General features: G+C 47.3%; 1 protein-coding gene across 4 annotated transcripts in view; it reads left to right on the top strand.

The window, feature by feature from the left end:
* SLC8A1 (solute carrier family 8 member A1) overlaps window positions 1–21,935 on the top strand; it is a 304,433-nt gene that overhangs the window by 14,563 nt on the left and 267,935 nt on the right. Inside the window, exon 1 of one of the 4 annotated variants that reach the window (XM_083432978.1) lies at window positions 15,413–15,488. The exons of the other annotated variants lie outside the window; for them this stretch is intronic. Within the exon in view, the coding sequence (XP_083289104.1) occupies window positions 15,443–15,488 (46 nt within the window). The 5' untranslated portion in view covers window positions 15,413–15,442. Of the gene's footprint in view, window positions 1–15,412; window positions 15,489–21,935 lie in introns of those variants that run through there. 4 annotated transcript variants of the gene reach the window in all.

The raw sequence follows: 21,935 nt of genomic DNA, 5'->3' as shown, positions 1-21,935 counted from the left end.
TTCTATCAGTTCTTATGGTCTCTCCTTTAGTATAGTCCCATCATTCCATGCTCACTGGGCCTGCTTCACCCCCACTGGGCTGTTTTCAGGGGAAGGTTCCCCTGAGAGCCAGTGTGGTGTAGTGGTTAAGAGCGGTAGTCTTGTAATCTGGGGAACCGGGTTCTATTCCCTGCTCCTCCACATGCAGCTGCTGGGTGACCTTGGGCCAGTCACACTTCTTTGAAGTCTCTCAGCCCCACTCACCTCACAGAGTGTTTGTTGTGAGGGAGGAAGGGAAAGGAGAATGTTAGCTGCTTTGAGACTCCTTAAAGGGAGTGAAAGGCGGGATATCAAATCCAAACTCTTCTTCTTCTTCTCCCCATTGTGGATTTTGTACTTCTGCAAATGCTGGGGTTCCCTCAGACCTCCTGAAACCTCCTCCAAGTGTTTGGGTGTTGTTGTTTTTCCTTTTTAAAAAAATTATTCAATTTTAACAATATAACAATTTGACAATGTGTGGCATTTATGTAATCTCAGTCTGGAAAATGACATAGCAAATAAGAAACATTTCTGATCAAGATATTTTATAATTATAGTTAACAACAACGAGAAAACAAAGGCAGAGAAAGAAATAGGCATTTAAAAATCTGTGAATGGGCGGAGAAATCATACAACATTTCTTGGGTACATTTGTCAACAGAGTTGATTCTTGCTACACAATGATCCACACTCAGATCATTATTACTATATTGTATTCTTAATAATAGCAACACTAATAACACTTAGCATTTGAATAAATCTTAAAAAATAAAAAATTGTCCAGTAGCACCTTAGAGACCAACTAAGTTTGTTCTGGGTACAGTATAAGCTATCGTGTGCACGCACACTGCTTCAGATACACTGAAACAGAAGTCACCAGACCCTTATATCATGTTTCAGTGTATCTGAATACAGTGGTACCTCGGGTTACATATGCTTCAGGTTACAGACTCCGCTAACCCAGAAATAGTACCTCAGGTTAAGAACTTTGCTTCAGAATGAGAACAGAAATTGCGCAGCAGCAGCAGGAGGAGGCCCCATTAGCTAAAGTGGTACCTCAGGTTAAGAACAGTTTCAGGTTAAGAACGGACCTCCGGAACGAATTAAGTTCTTAACCCGAGGTACCACAGTACCCAGAACAAACCTAGTTGGTCTCTAAGGTGCTACTGGACAATTTTTTAATTTTTTTATTTATTTTGACTGCATCAGACCAACACGGCTACCTACCTGAATTTAGCATTTGAATGTTTTATTTAAAACATTTATTGGTCACTTTTCTACCCAGATCACAAATAAGTCAAAAGAAGCCACTTGCATGATTACAGGCCTGCTAGCCAAGGCATCTGGCTTATTTTCCTTTTCATGTCAAAGTGGTCGACTGTCAAACTACTAGATGTTGCAATATACATTCCGTGAAATTTCTTGGCTCGAAAGAATTGCAAGCAGGGTGTTTCCATACAGCTGCCTGCAGGTCAGTAACTTCTCACTTTTTGAAATGGAAATGACTTAACTCACCCGACACCCCTCGAAAACCATCATTAACCCTGCGGTGAGAACAGAGCACTTGTAATTAAGATCCATGAGCAAGTGTTGTACCATGAGACGGGAGATAGGTGACATCTCGGTTTGAAATGGCTGGAAGCCAGAAGGGAAATGTTCTGTGAGGGCAAAGCAAGTAATGCAGAAAGACAGGGGGGGCGGGGAGAGAGAGAGAGAGATTGGCACGTTTTCTCACCCAAGCTATCCCACACTGCCATTGACCCAGGAAGGTCAATACACGGAAATCCTTGTATTTGTTCTTAGCACTCAATACAGGATCAAAGTACTGTTAATATAACTTCAGTGAACAATCAGATCATTTCTGAACTGTTCATACATCCACTTCACGTGGATGGAATGATCGTTGCTTAGAAGCAATCGGATGATGCAAGAAAAACTTGTGCTGCATTGCTGCAAAGAGGCAGCCATAAAATCGGAATACAGTGGTGCCTCACAAGACGAAATTAATTCATTCTGCGAGTTTTTTCGTAGAGTGAGTTTTTTCGTCTTGTGAAGCACCACGGCGGGGAGGGGTGGGGAGAAGCAGGGCAGCTGCCGCAGCCGGTCCTTGGACTCACCCGCGCCTTGTGGACACCGCGCAACGCGGCTGCTGGAGGGCGGCAGGGCTCAGGAGCGTGACTCCGGCTGCAACGCTGGCTGCTGGCGGCAACGGCTCCTGAGGGGAGCGTGCGAGGGCGGTGGGCAGCGGTGCGAGGCAGCCGGAAGGTCGGCCGGAAGGTGGCAGGGAGCCGGAGGAGCCGTCAGCAGGAAGGTGGGAGGGAGCCGGAGGAGCGGGGAAGCGAGCGTGCGACCGTCGCCATGACAGGAGAGGCAGGGCTGTTTCGTCTAGCGAAGCAAGCCCTTAGAAAAATCTGTATTGCGAAGCACCTCAGAAAATGAAAAACCCTTTCGTCTAGCGGGTTTTTCGTCTTCCGAGGCATTCGTCTTGCGGGGTACCACTGTACTAGGCACTAGGAATGCCCTAGGTAACAATTAGACCTCATGGGCTGGTGGTGTGCTTTGGAAAAGGTAAATGACTCTGAAGGCAAGCTCTCCATGATAAACATACTCAACCAAATCAATGCACATTCATTTTTTACCTTCCAATTGTTTCTTTAAAGCTGGGGTGCTGAACCTATCTAGGCTGCCCATGTGGCTCTTACCAGGCCACACCCCTGACCACAAAACTGGCACCCTGTCAAGAGAAGAGGAGGCCCATTTGATGAGAAAGGCCCACACAGTCGGTCTCCACCCATTTGGCTGTCACTGAAGTGTTGTTCTAACCACCAAGGGGGGCAAACTGCTCCTACATGGCTTTTATGTTGTGGTGACATATTGAGAAGCAATATCAAACCAGCCATAGTTTCTCCCAAAGGATTGTGGGAATTCTAGCTTGCTGAGGATGCTGAGAGTTGTTAGGAGACTCCTAGTTCTCTTGCAGAGCTACAGTTCATGGTTTAACAGTCAGTTTCTCTACCAAGGGAACTCTGGGAACTGTCACTCTGTGAGGGAAATAGTGGCCTCCTAACAACTCTCAGGGGACACGGGTGGCGCTGTGGGTTAAACCACAGAGCCTAGGGCTTGCCGATCAGAATGTTGGCGGTTCGAATCCCTGCAATGGGTTGAGCTCCCATTGCTCAGTCCCTGCTCCTGCCAACGTAGCAGTTCGAAAGCACATCAAAGTGCAAGTAGATAAATAGGTACTGCTCTGGCAGGAAGGTAAACGGCATTACCGTGCGCTGCTCTGGTTTGCCAGAAGCGGCTTAGTCATGCTGGCCACAAGACCCAAAAGCTGTATGCCGGCTCCCTCGGCCAATAAAGCGAGATGAGCGCCGCAACCCCAGAGTCGATCATGACTGAACCTAATGGTCAGGGGTCCCTTTACCTTTAACAACTCTCAGAACCCTTAACAAGCTACAGTTTCTTATTGAGAAGCCACAACGGTTTAAAGTGGTATGACACTGCTTTAAATGTATAGAAGAACCTCCAAGTGTCCCTATTTTCCAGGTACTGTCCTGGATTTACAGAAGTCGTCCCAGTTTCTGATTTGATCCTGGAATGTCCCGCTTTTCACCACCACTCTCCATGCTGCTCTGTCCCATCTGGAGCAGCCGGGGAGTTATGTGAGGCTGCTGTTTGTGGATTTTAGCTCTGCTTTTAACACTATCCTCCCCCATAGACTGGTGTCCAAGCTAGAGGCGATTGGACTCTCCAACTCCACCTGTCTCTGGGTTTTGGATTTTTTGTCAGAACGTTCTCAGAGGGTTAGAGTAGGGTCACATATGTCCACAGCCCTTAGCCTTAACACCGGCTCACCACAGGGTTGTGTGTTGAGTCCCCTGCTCTATGCTCTCTATACGTATGACTGTACAGCCATCTATTCCAGCAACAAAATCATCAAGTTTGCTGATGACACTACGGTGGTAGGGCTCATTTCAGGAGGGGATGAGTCCGCCTATCGGGACGAGGTGGAGCGGCTCTGTGTTTGGTGTGGAGAGAACAATCTGGCTCTTAATACGGCTAAGACCAAGGAATTGGTGGTGGATTACAGAAAAAAAAAGGCGGACATTCAGCCCTTGTATATCAACGGGGAACGGGTGGAAGGGTGGCGGAATTCAGGTTTTTGGGAGTAACTATCGATCAGGGCATGACTTGGAGCGCAAATACCACTGCTCTGGTGAAGAAGGCCCAGCAGAGAATTTATTTCCTCAGACTTTTGAAGAAGAACAATCTGAGTGAGAGACTGCTGGTGTCCTTCTACCGAGGCTCCATAGAGAGCATTCTTACATACTGTATTTGTGCTTGGTTCTCCAGTTGTACAGCTAGGGAGAGGAAGGTGCTCCAGAAGGTCATAACCACAGCCCAAAGGATTATTGGTCATCCTCTCCCATCTTTGGAAGAACTGTACGGTTCCCGTTGTCTTAGGAAAGCAAACAACATCCTGCAGGATTCATCTCACCCGGGACACAGTCTGTTTGCACTACTGCCTTCTGGCAGGAGATATAGAAACATCAAGTCAAGGACAAATAGACTGAAAAACAGTTTCTATCCAAGAGCTGTGGCCTTTTTGAATGCTGTAACTCGATAGTGTGACCTGGGAGTTTGATGGGTGTTGGTGTGGGTGTGGCTGGAATGTGGCTTGTTTGGTTGTTGTTGTTGTTTTGCTTTTGTTGTTTTTAAGGGATGGCATCCAATTTCGTTGCACTTGTGCAATGTTGCACTTGTGTAATGACAATAAAGAATCTATTCTATTCTATTCTATTTTCCTTAAGATGTCTCTATTTTCATTGGAGAAATGTTGGAGGGTATGGAATAGGATGTCCCTATTTTCATTGGAGAAATGCTGGAGGGTATGGAATAGGGTGTCCCTATTTTCTGAGGAGAAATATTGGAGGGTAGGGTATAGTGCAGATACCAGCAGGCATTGATGGTGAAATAAGTCTTCGGTGTGGAGACACGAGTTGTCCCACTCGTTTCTTTGGCAGGAGCAAGTCCATGGTGCAATTGCAGGCAAACCCAGATCTGCTTCTGGCATTGAAAGAAATGGACAACACACTTCAGACTAGGGAGCCATAAGGTGTTGCTGCATTGGCACACAAGCTTAAAAATCTATTGACTCATTTCCCAATGCTTTCTATACTACTTTAGTTTACAGTTTGGTGTAATGGTTACCAGATATACCCGCTGCTGTAGTAGTCCCCGTCTGTGCCACTTACCAAGAACTTCTTGCCTGTCATTTCTCTTTAATTTTGCAAAAGCTGCATTAGCTATGAACAAGGCTTGGAGTACTTTGAGGTGAGCCTGACCTACATTTTGCAGCAAGACTCCAGGGGGTTCTCATTCTGCTTTCATGGGAGCAGGCAGGAAATTTCAGTTGACAGCAGCAGGCAGCTTTAAAATGCACTGATGTTCTTATTTATTAAATATGAAAAGTGCCATTACACTCCTCATGTATTATGTTGCTTGATGTAAAGTGAAACTTATAATAAATCGTTTAAATAGCATTTCAGTGGTACAAAGTGGCTTTTCGTTTATTTATTTTCTTTCTTCAAACTTACAACAAACCTGCCAGGTAGGCTATCCTCATCACCATCCTTGTAGCTTGGGACGTGGGCGTAAGCAAGGAAGGGTCCCCGGTTTTTGCAGGCATATTCTGCAATATGTTGTTCATGCAATAATAGCATCTGTACATCATTCCCTTTTACTTGTCTGTTCTGTGATACTTCCTCAATGAGGTCACATTAGTGCTATCTGGAGATGCACTCTTGCACTACAGTGGTACCTCGGGTTACATACGCTTCAGGTTACATATGCTTCAGGTTACACACTCCGCTAACCCAGAAATAGTGCTTCAGGTTAATAACTTTGCTTCAGGATAAGAACAGAAATCGGGCTCCGGCGGCACAGCGGCAGCAGCAGGAGGCCCCATTAGCTAAAGTCGTGCTTCAGGTTAAGAACAGTTTCAGGTTAAGAACGGACCTCCAGAACGAATTAAGTACGTAACCAGAGGTACCACTGTACAGGGCAACTAAAGTAGGACCAAAACCTAGAACATTTGTGATATTAAAAAACAAACAAAAAACAGGATTTCAGCAGAAAGTTACAGGCCATGCATGCATTGAGTGGAAACCAACGCAGTATGTCTACCCTGAAACTTGAGTAAGTGCAAACAGTATTGAGAATGTATAATTGCAAATTAATGAATGTTAGAAGAATACAGGAATGAAGTTATATGGTTTTAGCAGAAGTGTTATTAAGAATTATATAAAAATTGAGTGTTAATGAGCTAAGGTGGAAAATTTAAAGTTAAACTGTGTTAAGATAAAATATAGAATAAAAATTGAGAAAGAGGGAAAGGATTTGCTGAACCAGCTAATTTGAACTAGAATACAAAAAAGGGAGGCGTGAGGAAGTTGAGGAAACAAGCAAATGAAAGATAAAGATACGAAATTTGGATGTGTTTTTTAATGTTTTTGGTTTTTTTCTTGTTGTTAGGTTGTACTGTTTTTTCTTTCTATTTTTGATGTAGTTAAATTTTTTATTGTTTTTTCTTCTCTTTTTTTACCCTTTTTCTTTCTGTAACTATTAAATATTTAATAAATATTATTATTAAAAAAAGAGAATGTATAATTGCCCCATTACCACCATGAGCACAGATTATCATGAATGCAGAATAAAAGGGGGGTGTGGAGGGGTCCCAAATGTGCAAGTTACCCAGGAGTTATATGACTGGCGCGTACCAGGACAAGGGGGTTGTATTCCTTACAATTGTTACAAAGGACCATCTGCTTTCAAGTACATGAGAAAGAGATGTCCACTAGGCTTAGTGGAGCAATAGATGATAAGGAATTCCATGCTGGCAAATAAGTGGGATTGTAGAAGGGGACCAGAGTGCTCTGTCCCTCCTCTGGGGTCAGCACAGAAATCAGCAGGCTAATAATGCAAGAGGGAAGGGACTCTCCCTCCCTCTTCTCTCAGTCCACAGCAGGCTAAGAAGCATTAATAGTTTGCCTGTTGGTTGATCTGGTGCCATTTCCAAGCCAACAACCAACCCAAGTCCTCTGGATGGTTTTCAAAAAACCAGGGAAGTATACAAACGCAATGCAAACTATAAAACGATCTCAGCACAAATGTCATAGGAACATAGAACCAGCATAACAACTGACCGGAGTAAAATTGCTATAAAAAGAAACCCAACCTATGAAAAAGCACAGAGAAAGACATTTGTGCCCAGATCTAAAATCCAAACTGAAATTCAAAGGTCTGCGAGAATAAAAATATCTTCACCTGGCTCCGTAAAGATTATCACGTTGGAAATCTCTGGGGAGGGCATTCCAAGTTCTGTTCCTCCATGGTGGGCTTGTAATTTTGGCTGGCTTATTTACAAGGCTATGCTACAATGAACCAGAAGAAAAGGAATCAGCAACTTGTTACAAGACCATATTCAGCTCAGTATTGTCTCCTGACTTCCTGTGCTTGAGATTTGAAGAAAGTTGCCACCCACTCTGGCTTTGGACCTGTGCCTGCCCCAAAGCCACAAACAACTCTTGACAATGAGGGAGAAAGATGAAGCTCCTTGGTACTAAGCAGGGCCATGAGTCCCTCTAGCCAATCTTGTCTGCTCTGAGCACCACCAGCAATCCATGGGCTCTGATGGAGACCCCTTTCCTAGCCCTTGAATGCCCTTTATTATTTTAGCTGAAGATGCCAGGAATAGAAGGTGGGGTTTTGTATGCCAAACATGCAATCTACTGCTGCCTATGGCCCCCTTCTGCGCTACAGAAGTTTCAGAAGAAATTCACGGTGAAGGCTATGTACACATAACCATTTGCTCTGGCTCCAGAACAATCCCACTTCTGGCATTTGAAGCTGAGCATACATGATGTTAGCCCCAATCCATCTGCATCCCATAGTTTCTGGAGGAACGCTGCTGTTTGTTGTGCTTGCCCTTAACCCTTACTGATCTAAGAACGTAAGCCACAGGTGTGTACATGTGAGACAGCCAATGTGCATGTGCGCAGGACATAAATAGGAATTGGGAAGCAACAAACAGGGAAGCCAAACAGGTGATGCTCATCCGCTGAAGACACACATCCTGGCATGTACAGCAATGTAAGAATGCACCTTGAAATGAGGCAGAGAAGAAACAACCTTGCTGTGTTTTAAGCCGCTGCATCTGAAGCCATGGTACATGATGTTTGCTGTTCAAATGAAAAGAAATACAAATTCTACTGGGCATGTAGTACTTTTCAATGTGTAAAAACTATGTGTTAAATCAGGGAAAAGCTACCCATGACTGAGGGATGAGTGTTCCCATTTTGAGCTATTTGTCCTTTGACAGAGTGCAGCATGTACTCGTGTTTTATCTACTTGTTCCTCTTCCCCTCCTTCAGAGAACTCAAAGCAGCAGAGAACTCAAAGCAGCAGGGACGCGGGTGGCGCTGTGGGTAAAAGCCTCAGCGCCTAGGGCTTGCCGATCAAAAGTCGGCGGTTCGAATCCCCGCGGCTGGGTGCGCTCCCGTCGTTCGGTCCCAGCGCCTGCCAACCTAGCAGTTCAAAAGCACCCCTGGGTGCAAGTAGATAAATAGGGACCGCTTACTAGCGGGAAGGTTTCCATGTGCGGCTCTGGCTCGCCAGAGCAGCGATGTCACGCTGGCCACGTGACCCGGAAGTGTCTCCGGACAGCGCTGGCCCCGGCCTCTTGAGTGAGATGGGCGCACAACCCTAGAGTCTGTCAAGACTGGCCCGTACGGGCAGGGGTACCTTTACCTTTACCTTTTAAGAATGACAGATAAGTTACTTGCCCCAGATAACTTGTTGAGTAGTGTTCTGATTCCCTCCATATGCAAGTGAACGAGAGATTCAGATAGTGTGGAAGAGAAGAAGCCAACTAAGTGAGCCACTTCCACGCTGTCTGGTGACATTTATTTCAAATATATATCATTTCCTTACAAACGAGACTGCGTGCTTTTTGCATGTTAATGTCACCAACTGGTACATCTTTTCACCAGCACAGCTCATCCCATCCCCTAAATTCAGTGCACACCAGCAAGGCTGTGTGATACTCAAATTCCAAGCAAGATGCTATTGCTCTAGTCAAGAAGTAAATTGTGGGTAACACCATATACATTTTTGTTGGAAAGGGAGCTCATAATTTTTGTCCCCAGGGCAGAGGGGGTTAATGGTGCCCCAACCTGAGGACTTGATTCGTCCCCACAAGCAAATTTTTCTGCCCCCACCAATTTTGATAGAGACAAAAAGTCATGACATTGAGATGGCCATACAGAGTTACATTTCTATACCCAGCCCACCACCTGATGAAGGGGGTGAAAAGCAACCCTCCCTAGTCATCGGATCAATCATTTGATGAATGGAAAGGGGCCATATCTATCCTATCAGCTGGGGGCCTTCTGTAACTTTGGATCAAAATTCCTTCTCTTGAGCAACTTTTTCTTCCTTTGCAGATGGTCATCCAAAGAATAAAATGGTAACGATGCTTAGTTGTAAGTGACCCATCCCTAGGTCAGGGAGGGCTGAATTATGGCTCCCAAGTGGTCATTTGTTGAATGGTATATTCATGAATATAAGGGACGCGGGTGGCGCTGTGGGTAAAACCTCAGCGCCTAGGGCTTGCCGATCGCATGGTCGGCGGTTCGAATCCCCGCGGCGGGGTGAGCTCCCGTCTTTCGGTCCCAGCTCCTGCCCACCTAGCAGTTCGAAAGCACCCTTAAGTGCAAGTAGATAAATAGGTACCGCTTTATAGCAGGAAGGTAAACGGCGTTTCCGTGTGCTAGTGCCGGCTCACCAGAACAGCTTCGTCACGCTGGCCACGTGACCCGGAAGTGTCTCCGGACAGCGCTGGCCCCCGGCCTCTTAAGTGAGATGGGCGCACAACCCTAGTGTCAGACACGACTGGCCCGTACGGGCATGGGTACCTTTACCTTTATATTCATAAATTAAAATTGGGAGTGTCATTTACTTATTGCAGTTAACATTAACAGCATGCTGTGTTTAGGCAAGTTAGATTTCACACAAGCCCGCCTCAAGCCACTACCTATATATGGTAGCTTTGTTGAGCTGGAATGCAACCTGGCTTTGTATCAGTCTGCTGGTCAGACTGTGTATGAGGATGGCTTCTTGCACATCATCAAAATGGGCAGAGGGGAGGAAATGTGTCGTCCAAAAATGGAGGATGCAGACTTTCATCAGATCTGTATATGCTGATTTATTTGTACAGATACAAATTTGCAAATCAAAGTTCAAAAGGAATATAAACCAACTACGTGTGGCTACCTTTGAAGGTGACTTGGAAACTGCAATTAATCCAGAATGTGGCAGCTAGACTGGTGACTGGGAGTGGCCCCGGTCCTGAAATATCTTCATTGGCTCCCAGTACGCTTCCGAGCACAATTCAAAGTGTTGATGCTGACCATTAAAGCCCTAAATAGCCGTGGTCCTGTATACCTGAAGGAGCATCTCCACCCCCATTGTTCAGCCTGGACACTGAGGTCCACCTCTGAGGGCCTTCTGGTGGTTCCTTCGCTGCGAGAAGTGAAGTTACGGGGAACCAGGCAGAGGGTCTTCTCGGTAGTGGTGCCTGCCCTGTGGAACGCCCTCCCATCAGATGTCAAGGCAGTAAGCAACTAACTTACTTTTAAAAGACATCTGAAGGCAGCTCTGTTTAGGGAAGTTTTTTATGTTTAATGCTGTATTATGTTTTTAATATTCGGTTGGGAGCCGCCCAGAGTGGCTGGGGAAACCCAGCCAGATAGGCAGGGTATAAATTATTATTATTATTATTATTATTATTATTATTATTATTATTATTATCTGCAACACTGCAATCAGCTGGCCCTTCTCCATGTGTTGTTTGCTGCCTAGGTGCTAAGTGCTGGTGGGCAACTTCAAAGCCCCTCTTGCTCTCCTCCTTTCTCATGGTTTTAAACTAAACTTGGAAAAGACAGTCTTTGAAAGAGAGGGTACCTTCAGATAGATGATTGCATTCTGCATAGTCCCTTTTTATAGACCATACCTTGCTTTGGCCGCTGGTCACAAAAAATAGCTGGATTGTGGCACACCCTAGAAACATGATTTCAAAAATCCAATATGTGTTGTTGTTTTCACAGTTTCACAGGAAGAAATGGGAGTAACCTTACACACAGGCAGGAACTGCTGCAAAAGCCATTTGCTGGCTGTGCCACATGAGCGGAGATGGTGCACAATAGTTCTTCAGCAAAAAAGAGGATTAGAGAGATTAATGACCAGGAGCAGGAGGGAGAAGCTTTCAGAAGACCTCCATTGCTGACGCATCAGTCAAGTTAACTCTCTTAAAGGCTTGGAGGAGAGGGTCTGGCAGTGTTAAGAGTCAGGCCAAATCCCAAGACTTCCCCATGTCTCCCAGCCCATGTATTTTGCTCCTTGCAAATACCTTCGTCCAACTTTCCAGAGGGGAGACAGACTGAAGTTGCCAAACAGGAGACATGGAATTCAGTTGGCTGTTCCCCTACTCCCAATAGAGCATTGCAAGGAAGTGCAAACCCCATGGTCCTTGCCCTTGGTCGTGGTGGGGAACCTCTGGGCTCACAAGCTAATCTTGGTCTCCCAATTTGACCAACCAGGCCATGTTCCTCAAACCTTGGCCATCGTCTGATGTCCCACCTACATTGCCCAGAGGGGACAGGATTGTGCAGCCTAGGCAGCAAGATTTAATCTGTGCTCATCCACTATTCTGCTGATCTTGGGATCTCCTGAAACCTCCATCTTGTGGGTGGGTGCTGGTGTTTTTGTCTGCATAAACAATAAGAACCATTCCTGAAAATTGGAAATAGAGGGAATTAATGATACCAACTGTGTGCTTTTCCTTCTGTCTCCACAAAAGGCCAACAGCCTTCCCTTATTTTTTTATGTGAAAGCTGAACTTTTAAGGAAGGGGGCTGGGATATCCAAGGGGCAACGTCCCTCCACGTCCTCTTCAATGACCAAGGTAGAAGCTTCACATCGCTTGTCAATCTTGGCTGCAGATGCAGCACGCCGTGTTTCCCTTCTGTGCCTGAAGAGGGTGCAGATGCCTGGATAGAGGAAATCCACAGGGGCCACTAGGCTAGCCCATAATCTCAGTTGCTGCTTTGAGAATGGACATTTCTGGCATGTTACTAGGAGGAGAAAAAATTTATCATCTTATTACACACACTTTCAGAATGTATGACTGAAATATACTCAGAGTTGAGAGTGGATTTCATGATCTTTGTTCAGCTCATAGTGATGAAGAGGAATGGAAGTTCCCCCAGAATGTCTGCCTTATATACATTATTTACACAATGGGCCCCACGTGATTGGCTAATTCCAGGATTCTTCTGTAAGCCAATCAGGTTGCGGATTCCCTTTCACCTGGAGCTGGATTGGGTGGCTCCTGCGGACCAATCAGACTGCTGCATTCTGAATCCTATTGTTCTAGGACCAATCAGACTGCTGCCTTTTGGATCCTATTCAACTCAGTACATAACAATGACTTTCATGGACAAGTCAGTTTGGCATCACGTTCTTAATTCAAACGTGGGGAATTGCGAAGCCCCACTCCATTAACAGAAACACCTGATGTGGCGACTTGATTCTAATAAATACTGTAGGGTGTATTGTTTTTATTTGCTACCATGTTGTGCATTTGGGTGTTTTTATAGTGTAAACTGCCCTGTGATCCTCGAATGAAGGGCAGTATAGAAATTTAATTAATGGATTTGAAGGGGGAACAAAAAACCACTGTCCTTTGTTTCCAGTGCATTGTGCCACAGGAACCCTGTATTTAGGATGGAAATGACCAAGGGCTTTAAATAGCAACAGGTTTCTTTTTTTCTGCTTGGTCATTATGGTTATTTTGCTGGAACAGAAAGGGGTGCCCTTGTTTAAGCAGGCTTCCTTCTTGTGGGCATGGCAACCTGGTAATAACTTACAGCTAGGAAACTTTGAGACAGCTGCCAAATTCCCCCATCTAGCGCTGTGCTATATGACCCACTTGGGCTGACCCACCCACACTATAAACAAAGCGGAGTGGCTGTACCCCTCCCCTCCCTGGACGAAGCCTGATTAGACCAGCAGCAGCAGGGCAGGCTATTAAATCTCCGTGGGTTAGATAACTGTGGGCAAGGCGTACGGAAAAAATGTCTCCAGTGCGTGGCAGCGCAGGGCTGAAGGGTTCATTTGAAGAATTTCAAAGCAGCAGGAATCAGGGAATCCAAAGAGAGGCCAGTTGTGGTGAAGTCTACAGACCTTTAAACATGAAGAAAATCCTGTTGGGCCAGTCACTCTCATTCTCTCTCTCTCTCACAGACCTCACAGGGCTGTTGTGAAGACAAATACCTAAACATTCTGGATCAGTGTCACTAGGACACAAATATGGGAGCAAGAAATCTATGCTCCAGAGAACTACTGTGTGTGTGCTGAGATTCCTACCTCTCCCATACACAGAGCAAACTTTATTGAACTTGGAGAGTTACATTCGATATAGCAGGAATACAGAATCATAGAGTTGGAAGAGACCACAAGGGCCATCGAGTCTAACCCCCTGCCAAGCAGGAAACACCATCAGAGCACTCCTGACATATGGTTGTCAAGCCTCTGCTTAAAGACCTCCAAAGAAGGAACTTTTCTTAGCTTAAGAGCCACATCCTGTTCTGAACAATCTCCCAGATGCCACAGGCAAAAATGGGCAGAACAATGAATGCTTTTTTTTTAACCTTTGTACGGCAGGTTGCGGGTGAGGGACGCGGGTGGCGCTGTGGGTTAAACCACAGACCCTAGGACTTGCCGATCAGAAGGTCGGCGGTTTGAATCCCCGCGACGGGGTGAGCTCCCGTTGCTCAGTCCCTGCTCCTGCCAACCTAGCCGTTCGAAAGCCTGTCAAAGTGCAAGTAGATAAATAGGTACCGCTCCGGTGGGAAGGTACGGCGTTTCCGTGTGCTGCTCTGGTTTGCCAGAAGCGGCTTAGTCATGCTGGCCACATGACCTGGAAGCTGTACGCCGGCTCTCTCGGCCAATTAAGCAAGATGAGCGCCGCAACCCCAGAGTCGGCCACGACTGGACCTAATGGTCAGGGGTCCCTTTACCTTAACCTTACAGCAGGTTGGTTTCTTTAAAAAACAAACAAACCCTATACACCTCTCCAGCCTTTATCTGGACAAGCAAGAGGCACTCTCAGAGTTCAAGGGCATATTCCAGCCAGGCAAAAACCCTCAAAGCAGGACCAGTTGCAGGTGTGGCGACCTATGTCCTATTCGGTACATTATTTTATTTTATTTTACATGTGGTATTATTTACACTGGGATTACACGTTGGAGTTTGCATGGTGAAATTTGGGGTGACTCTTATGGACATGCAGTAGGTGGTGATGATAGTTTCTACTGTACTAAGAGAAGACCAAAAAGCAAAGCTAATTGACTCCCTCCCTCGTTCTTAAAACAATGGTCAGATCATTTCTGTGCATATCTTTGGCAGAACAGAACATAAAAAGAGCCTGCAGGATCAGGCCAATAGCCCATCTAGTGCAGCTGTGGGACCAGATGCCTTCGATTCCCAGCAACTGGTATCTGGATACATAATGGTTAACAAACCAAGGGTATAAAAACTGTCTAACCTGAGAGGCACTGGCAGCTCACCTTATACCAAGTCCGACCACTGGTCCACATAGATCAGCACTGTTTGCACCAGCCTTCGCCAGCCAAGTATCCTCCAAATATTCTGGACCACAAATCCCATTATCCCTGACTATGGATGGATCTGATAGGATTTATCATCCTCAACTTCTGGTTGGCGGAGACTAGACTCCCCTGATTGGCATCAGAGCTCCTGGGTTCCAGGCAAGGAGTCTCTCTCTCAGCCCTACCTGGAGAGGCCAGGGAGTGGACCTGAGACCTTCTGCATGACAGACAGGTGTCCTACCGCTGAGCTACAGCCATCCCCTTCATTTTCTATGTTTCCTCTCCTCTTTCGGGATGAGAGAGTACAGCCAGGGCAGGGGAAATTTTTCAGCTCCAGGCCCACTCTCCCTCTGGGGCAACCTTCTGAGGGATGCATGCCTGCGGTGTGTGGGGCCCGGAGAGTTCTGCATGCCAAGCAGCTGCTCTGCCCCTGAGCCCCCTCCTTGGCTCTCCTCTGAGGCATGGAGGCACAGAGGAACGGGACGCTCCTCGGCAGATGTCGCCATGAGGGGGCGCCCTTGAGCCAAGGAGGCCGGCGACTGAGGCGAGAGGCCACAGCTGGGCAGAGGCCAACAGCAAGGTGAGCCGGTTTGGGAATTAGGGGTGGGGAGGGCGACGTGTGGTGCGTGTTTAAAACAGAGTCCACAAACCCGCTTTTAAAAGCCCGCAGTCCTTGGCGTCTGGACCTGCAGGTGATGCCATTGCGCCCCACTGGCGGAGTCGATCGTCCCTTGCTGCCAGGTAAGCGCCGCGGTCGGCTCTCTGCCGCGCCCCAGAGCACGAGGTTCTTAATCTCGGGGTCGCGGGTTCGAGCCCCACGTTGGGCAAAAGATCCTCGCCTTGGAGAGGGTTGGACTAGATGACCCGCGGGTCCCTCCAACTCTACGATTCCATGATTCTATGACCCTGGCGCGCGCGCAAAGCCCCGAACCGCCTTGCCGGGAAGAAGGAGAGTGGTGAGCTGATCTCCTCCATTCCTCCGCCCGGCTTAAGGCTGGGGGTCCGGCCTTGCTGGGACCCGCTGCGCCCCCCTAGGGAACGCGCAGCACTGCAACCACCTCGCCCTCTATCCGCTCGGGGGTCTCTGGGGTTTGGCGAGCGGCGAGAGTGAGCAGGCGCCTGGGGTCCCTCCTCATCTCCCCACGTTTGGCAGGTCAAACTTTGCAAAAGGAGCCGGAACGAGAACACCAAAGCCCGTTTTGCTCTGACCCCCAGCTCCCTTTCCCTCCCTCCGCCGCCTTCCTCTTGTTGGAGAACAGTTAAAAGTCTGGTCTCTTCCCCACCCCCCTTTCACCTTCGCCTTCTGCATCCCGAGCATCCTTTCTTTGGTGATTCCTACCCGCCTCCCAATTCGTATTCAGCCCATTGCTTCGCTTTCCCACTGCGCTCCAGCTGTGCGTTAAAATGTGCGCGCGCCGCAATGAACAGGGAGCTGATGAATTAAGAGTCCATCGGCCCTTTTTTTATTATTCTGCACAGTTTTAATAAGAAGCATAAATAAGGACTGTGTGGGTGGCAAGTATTTGTTCTCCATCGGCGGTTGCGGCGCTCGTTTGGTCTCCTCGCTTCAGGATCCAAGTAAATGTTGGTTATGTTATGGGTTTCCCACCCTCACTTTCACTCTCAATCACCTTCTTAAGCCACTTCCTTCATCTACTTGGTGCAGAAGGCTCTTAGCTGCAAAAGTCCATTCATTCTCTAATACACTCTTAAACTTGCCACTCTGGGCGTTTCTGCACAATAATGGAAACCTGTCTCCAAGTACGGGTTTGTTTGTTTGTTTTGTTTGTTTTGTTTTTGTTTTGGTAACTGCAACAAAATTTTAATATTCCACCTTCCCAGAATAGTGGATTGCTGCAATGTGTTGTACATGGGGCTGCCCTGGGAGATGACCTGGAAGCTCCAATCGGTGCGGAATATGAGTGCCTTAATGCTAACTGGTCCAGCCAGATGGAATCATGTCGCACTAATTCTGAAAGATGCCCGTTCGCCTCAGAGCTGCTGTTGCTGTCCTTTAAAGCCCTGAATGGCTTGGGACCCAAATGCCTGAAGAAGAGCTTCTCCCTATAGCAGCCTGCCTATCTTCAGGGGAGAATATTCTCCATGCCCTGTTCCTGGGTGAAGTTTGTTGGGTGGCAACAGAGAATCTCGCCTTCTCTGGAGGGTCTTCCCTCTAGGGGTGCAACAACTGGCACCAATGTGACATATCCACACCAGGTTAGACATCATTGACTTGCCCAGGAATTTTAAAGTTCAGGGTTTGAATAGCAACTAGTACAGGCATCCCCAACCTGTGGCCCTCCAGATGTTTTGGCCTACAACTCCCATGATCCCTAGCTAACAGGACCAGTGGTCAAGGATGATGGGAATTGTAGTCCACAAATCTGGAGGGCCAAAGGTTGGGGATGCCTGATCTAGTCCCTTCTGCTTGTTTCTAACTGCATGGATAACTCATTTGGTTAGATTGTGGTGCTGATAATGCCAGGGTTGCAGGTTCAGTCCCCGTAAGGAAAAGCTGCATATTCCTGCATTGCTGGGGGTTGGACTAGATGATCCCTCAGTTCCCTTCCAACTCTATGATTCTATGTCTATGCCTCTGGTTTTTTTTACAGTTATATGGCTTTATTGTTAATTGTGGTCACATCTACACCAGGGACAGGGGTGGTGCTGTGATCTAAACCACTGAATCTCTTGGGCTTGCCAATCGGAAGGTCAGTGGTTCAAATCCGTGTGATGGGGTGAGCTCCCGATGCTCTGTCCCAGCTTCTACCAACCTTGTAGTTCGAAAGCATACCAGTACAAGTAGATAAATGGGTACCACTGTGGCACTCATCACATTGTCCCGTTGTACCAGAAGTGGTTTATTCATGCCGGCCACATAACCTGGAAAGCTGTCTGTGGACAAACACCTGCTCCCTCAGCCTGAAAAGCAAGATGAGCACCACACCCCATAGTCGCCTTTTGACAGGACTTAAATGTCCAGGGGTCCTCTACCTTTTCCATCTACACCATATATTTAAAGCAAATTTGAAGCATAAGGCTTTGCCTCCACCAAAGAATCCTGGGTACTGTAGCTCACTAAGGCTGCTGGGAATTGCTGTTTTCAGAGTGGCAAACTACGGCTCCCAGGGTACTTTGAGGAGGAAGCCATAGGCTTCAAATGTATGGCATGCATGGGACCCAATTTATATTGGATTGGTTTGCTTCATTTTTATTTACTTTTGTATACTGTCTTGGGATCTCTCTAGAGGGGCAGGCCAAAAGCATTTGCAATAAACTAAGGAAATGAATGGGATGCGGGTGGCGCTGTGGGTAAAACCTCAGTGCCTAGGACTTGCCGATTGCATGGTCGGCGGTTCGAATCCCCGCGGCGGGGTGCGCTCCCGTTGTTCGGTCCCAGCGCCTGCCAACCTAGCAGTTCGAAAGCACCTCCGGGTGCAAGTAGATAAATAGGGACCGCTTACCAGCGGGAAGGTAAACGGCGTTCCGTGTGCTGCGCTGGCTTGCCAGATGCAGCTTGTCACGCTGGCCACGTGACCCGGAAGTGTCTGCGGACAGCGCTGGCTCCCGGCCTATAGAGTGAGATGAGCGCACAACCCTAGAGTCTGGAAAGACTGGCCTGTACGGGCAGGGGTACCTTTACCTTTACCTAAGGAAATGAATAAGGGAGGAGGGGATATCCTTGCTGCCCTCACAAATCAACCAACCTCCTTTCCCCTGCCCCCACCCAACCACCGCCAAGTTTGTGCTCCCTGCTGTCAGTTATGCACTGGAAAAGCACACAGTAGCGCAGCATGCTTGAGTAAGCTGCAAAGCGATGCTAAGTGGGTTTTCTCATAAGTAAGTTCCATTCAGTTTCAAGGGGAATTACTCCCAGGCATAAGATCACTGCGTTAAAAGCAAATTAACGAGCCGTGGGCTAAAGAGGCAGCAAACAACAAATAATCCCTAAACGTCCACTGAATTAAAGAGAGACCTGTGAGTCTTGTTGTCTTTCTCTCCAAGAAAACGGAATGACAGGAGTAATGGTAATAAAATGTACTTAAATGAAACTCAGGAAACCAGTGTGCATGTGTTCAATACTGCATTATATGTGCGCTACATGAGCATGTGCAATTCATATGTAGGAAGTGGCATGCAGGAGCTTTTCTTCGGCCACATGCATGAGATGTGAGCAATGTATCTTGTGTGCATGGACACAGAGGCAGCCAGAGGGGTCACAACCAAGAGCAACTGGTGCAGAGCTGCAGAGTTGCCCTTCTGACACCAGCTCTGCAGCTACTTACTGGAACAGGGTGGAAAGAAGGGCTTCATTAACTACAAACCCCCAAATTTGGGAGCACCTCTAAACCTGTGACAATGTTGGATTTTGGGGTGTTAACTATGAACCCCTGTTTGATGTCTCAACTAAGTTTGGGGGTGTTGCAGAATGCGAGGGATTCACTGCAAAATGACTGCAAAGTTTTGGCACGGGTTTGGAGGGGATCCCAAATTTTGAGGCTTGTGGTTAATGAAGCTTTGGAGAAGGGCAAGGCAGTAGCAAGGTTGGGGGCTGTGTGAGCACATCGAGGGAGCCAAGCCAGCCTCTGCTGACCTCTGGTGTTCCCACCCATGCAGGCCTTGCCTTCCTGCTGTGCCCACATGGCATTCTGGTATGCATCAGTGACACTGGTGTCAGGAGGGCACCACTCTGTGGCACCCCCTCACCTGCCCTGCATCTGACATCATATATGATGTCAGGGGTGCACCAGGTAAAGATGCAGCTGGGCCAAAGGGGGTTTGCAGGTACCGCCAATCAGCTGATCAGTAACACCTGCAAAGCCCCATGCAGAGCTCTTTGCAACCACCAATGGTCAGGTGGTCATTGGGGCTACTGTGCAGGGAGCTATGCAAAAACCAGTCAACTGATGTCATTGTGATGTCAGGTGATTGACAGGGAGGTGGGCAGCTGGGGGCATGGGCATAGCCAGGATTTTTGTTGGGGGGGGCAGGCCTTTGGTTGGGGAGCAGAACCTCAGTTAGCTATGTATTTTTATTGATTTAGTGGGGCAGCTGCCCCTCCCTGCCCCACCCCCCGGCTATGCCCATGGCCGGAGGTGGAGGAGATAAGGATCCAGCCCACCAGCTAGGTGTGTATCACCTAAGAGCAAAGGAAGTGTTATTCTTGCTTCAGAACTGCAATTTGTACTGAAATCCATGTGGATTTGATCAATTGCTTAACAAAGACATACTCATACCATTACCAGACTAAGATTCCTTATAGTCGGTGACAGCCCTATCACAGAAGCAGTCTTCGGATGTCTGCAGCCTGAGTAAAAGGTGGAAAGAGGGCTGGATATTCATGCCTAGGTGCCAATTAGACTCTGTAGAAGGAGCTCTTTTTGTCCTCTTGCCTGGCTGATATGAATAAACAGGGCGAGAGGACTTTGCTTTTTTTCATAACTGATGCATGAAAGTACAAGGCAGCATCCTAACAGGGCTCGGAATGGAATGCAAGAGAAACTTCTGCGGCACAGATGTTAAACAGACGATGAGTGCAAGCGCTGCAGATCAGGCCTACAATAGGTCTCACTTAATTTTCTGCCTGTCGTCCATGTCCTGTCGAGCTGCCTGTCGTCCTGCCTAGCCATGTGATGGGCATGGCACAGAAGAATTGTTGTTGTTGTTTAGTCGTTTAGTCGTGTCCAACTCTTCGTGAGCCCATGGACCAGAGCACGCCAGGCACTTCTGTCTTCCACTGCCTCCCGCAGTTTGGTCAGACTCATGTTTGTAGCTTCGAGAACACTGTCCAACCATCTTGTCCTCTGTCGTCCCCTTCTCCTTGTGCCCTCCATCTTTCCCAACATCAGGGTCTTTTCCAGGGAGTCTTCTCTTCTCATGAGGTGGCCAAAGTATTGGAGCCTCAGCTTCAGGATCTGTCCTTCCAGTGAGCACTCAGGGCTGATTTCCTTAAGAATGGAGAGGTTTGATCTTCTTGCAGTCCATGGGACTCTCAAGAGTCTCCTCCAGCACCATAGTTCAAAAGCATCAATTCTTTGGCGATCAGCCTTCTTGATGGTCCAGCTCTCACTTCCAACCATCACTACTGGGAAAACCATGGCTTTAACTATACGAACCTTTGTTGGCAAGGTGACGTCTCTGCTTCTCAAGATGCTGTCTAGGCCTGTCATTGCCCTTCTCCCAAGGAGCATGTTAGTTAATTTATTAGTGTATTTTACTGCCAGAGAAGGGGAGAGGTGCTTGTGGGATGTTCTGCCGTAGGTACCAAAATAACTTATGGCCTTGGGCATTATGCATCTTGACTTGGGGTATGTTCACATTTCTTCCTTAAGAGCACAGTGAAGTTGTTTTCCCCTAGTACATTTCACAACTCTTCCCCTCCCCTCCCCTCCCCACCCCATCACATCATCAGCATGGCTTGACCAGTGTCAGATTCATTTCTGTTCATGTACGCACTGGGGGCATTAAGCGGGGTGGTCACCCATAAGCAAAGGTGTTCACACCTTGCCCAGAAACAAATTAAGAGTGGCCTAAGAACTCCAGCTGATGTGAAGCTGGTTTGAGAAACAAGCCATCAGGCAGAAGTATCTGCTAACAAAGTCCAAGATACATATGCACTTTGCAACCACAGCTTAATAACTCAGCACTGAAAACACAGTGAACACACAGTCAATGGGAGTGTGAACGCAATCAGGGAGGGGGGCAGGCAGGATGCCTTTTGCTATAGTGCATCAGGCAGCAAAATGTGTTGGGTAGGCTTATTATGATGTTGAGAGAGAGAGGATGTACTAAAGAAACAACAGCTCCATGGAAAAAGGGGTGGGAAGTCGACAAAAAGGAGAGAAAAGACGAAATTGTGTTTTGACTGTCTAGGTTAAAAATGTTGAAACTCAATAAAATATAATGGGGGGGGGGAGAGAGAGAGAGAATGTACCAATTTGCAGTATGCTAGGCATACAGGTCCAGCTTCACCCCCCTCCCCAGGGTAGGAAAAACTAATGACAAAGAGTCAGCTATTTGCCTTAGGATATGCTTCAGACTATCAGTTTCCCCTAATATGCCTCCTTTATCTTATTTTCCTCACATAAGATCGGAGATACATTCTTCTCTCCACCCCCACCCCACCCCCAGGCAGCAAGAGTATTATGTTTAAAAACAATACAAGACCAATGGCCCTTTAGCACAATG

This window comes from Podarcis tiliguerta (genome assembly GCF_965153285.1).
Source record: "Podarcis tiliguerta genome assembly, chromosome: 3".
In the NCBI taxonomy this organism is placed as follows: domain Eukaryota; kingdom Metazoa; phylum Chordata; class Lepidosauria; order Squamata; family Lacertidae; genus Podarcis; species Podarcis tiliguerta.
This window is presented reverse-complemented; position numbering and strand designations above follow the sequence as displayed.